At 44.8% G+C, this 2,173-nt stretch overlaps 1 protein-coding gene across 1 annotated transcript in view; it reads right to left on the reverse strand.

Annotated features, from left to right (window-relative positions):
• Positions 1-412: 412 nt before the first annotated feature.
• EAH_00061800 (AROM polypeptide/ shikimate-quinate 5-dehydrogenase, putative) overlaps positions 413-2,173 on the reverse strand; it is a gene marked incomplete at both ends in the record, with an annotated part of 2,218 nt that continues 457 nt past the window's right edge. The window contains 2 exons of the mRNA XM_013396960.1: positions 413-443; positions 1,300-1,784. Of these exons, the coding sequence (XP_013252414.1) occupies positions 413-443; positions 1,300-1,784 (516 nt within the window). The remainder of the gene's footprint in view (positions 444-1,299; positions 1,785-2,173) is intronic.

The raw sequence follows: 2,173 nt of genomic DNA on the forward strand, positions 1-2,173 counted from the left end.
AAGGGTTGTTTAGGGTTTAGGGTTTAGGGTTTAGGGTTTAGGGTTATATAGGGTTATTTAGGGTAATATATAGGGCGTCTTAGGGTTTAGAGTTATTTAGGGTTATACGTAAAGCTATGTAGGGCTATTTAGGGTTATTTAGGGTTTAGGGTTTAGGGATTAGGGTTTAGGGCTATTTAGGGTTTAGGGTTTAGGGATTAGGGTTTAGGGTTATTTAAGGTTTAGAATTTAGGGTTTAGGGTTTAGGCTTATTTAGGGTTATTTAGGGTTATTTAGGGTTTAGGGTTTAGGGTTTATACCTATCTTAATAACCTCAGCAAAGCCGCTTTTAGTTTGTTTGTTATTTAGGGTTTGTATAAATGCGATGTCAATACAACAAACAAACGGCGAATAAAAAAAACCTAAAAAGTTTTTAATGCCGTTCACATTCACTCCCGTCTTCCCTGCACGCAAACCCTAAACCCTAAACCCTAAACCCTAAACCCTAAACCCTAAACCCTAAACCCTAAATAACCCTAAATAACCCTAAATAATCCTAAACCCTAAATAATAAACAATAAACTGTAGATCCTAATTCCTAAACACTAAATACTAAACATTAAAGCCTAAACCCTAAACAATAAACAATAAACCCTAAACCCTAAACCCTAAACAACAAACAAGGAGAGGTAACCAGCAAACAACAAACAACAAACAACAAACAACAAACCCTAAACCCTAAACCCTAAACCACAAAAAACAAACCCTAAACCACAAACCCTCAACGGCAACCCCTAAATAATAAACCCTATTGTTTATTGTATATTGCTTAGGGTTTAGGGTTTAAGACATTTTAGGGTTTAGGGTTTAGGGTTTATTGTTTACTACTCATTATGTATTGTATAGGGTTTAGAAGTAAGAGCGTTTTAGGGTTTAGAGTATATTATTAGGGTTTAGGGTTTAGGGTTGATTAGGGTATATCAGGGCTTAAGGATTAGGGTTTAGGGTTTAGGGTTTAGGGTTTGCTGGCCTCCAACAGCAGCATCAACAGCAGCAAGTAGAGTCGTCGGCAGCAGCAAACTGCGGATGCCTCGCAGCAGCTGCGAGCAGCAAAAGGAAATTAAATCTGTCAAAGCACCGCCTCCTGCTGCAGCAACAACAGTTTGTCTATCTAGCAGCAGCTGCTGCTGCTGCTGTTGCTGCTGCTGCTGCTGTTGTCCTGCTGCTGCTCCTCCTCCTCTTGAAAACAAGCGCAAGACCCGGCAGCAGCAACTGCTGCTGCTGCTGCTGCTGCTGCTGGAAGATAGAGCAGCAAAACACTCTTGCAGGTCTTGCTGCTGCTGCTCTTCTTCCTGCTGCTGCTGCTGCTGCTGAGCTAACCGCAGCAGCAACTCGCAGATATAAATTGAAGACTGCGGTGTCTTCGCAGCTTCACCTCCAAATACAGCAAAGAACACGCACGGTGTCGTCTGCTGCTGCTGCTGCTGCTGCTGCTGTTGCTGCTGCTGCTGCTGTTGCTGCTGCTGCTGCTGCTGCTGCTGGCAATCTGCTGCAGGTAGCATTGAAGGAAAGAAGCAGCAGAAGCAGCAATCGCTGCAGTGTTCGTTGCTGCTGCTGCATTTGCTGCTGCTGCTGCCGCAACTTAAACAACGCCTACTCCCGCTGCTGCTGCTGCTGCTGCTGCTGCCGTTGCTGCTGCTGCTGCTGCTGCAGCAGAGGCTACGTGCGAGTTGTTTTATTCGCCTTCGATGTTGCGGGTAGCGGAGGACCTCAGCATCGATAAAAAAACAAAAAGATGAAGCCCCCTGCATCAGAAACCCTAAACCGTAAACCCTAAACCCTAAACCCTTAACCCTAAACCCTAAACCCTTAAGCCTAAACTCTTAACCCTAAACCCTATATCCTAAACTCTAAACCCTACATCCTAAGCCCTAGACCCTAAAATCTCGATTGTCGATTCTAAACCCTTATCCCTAAACCCTAAACCCTAAACCCTAAACTGCTGCAGTGTATGGTCAGCAACACAGAAAGAGATAAAGGGTTTAGGGTTTAGGGTTTAGGGTTTATGACTCACAGGAAAGTGCTGCCGCAGCTCCCCGCCAATTTTGTTGCACATATCAAAGCCAATATACACTGGGTAGGAGCTGCTGCTGCTGCTGCTGCTGCTGCTGCTGCTGCTGCTGCTGCTGCTGCT

Source organism: Eimeria acervulina, genomic scaffold, assembly GCF_000499425.1.
Source record: "Eimeria acervulina Houghton genomic scaffold, Eah_scaff1639, whole genome shotgun sequence".
Taxonomy (NCBI): Eukaryota; Apicomplexa; class Conoidasida; order Eucoccidiorida; family Eimeriidae; genus Eimeria; species Eimeria acervulina.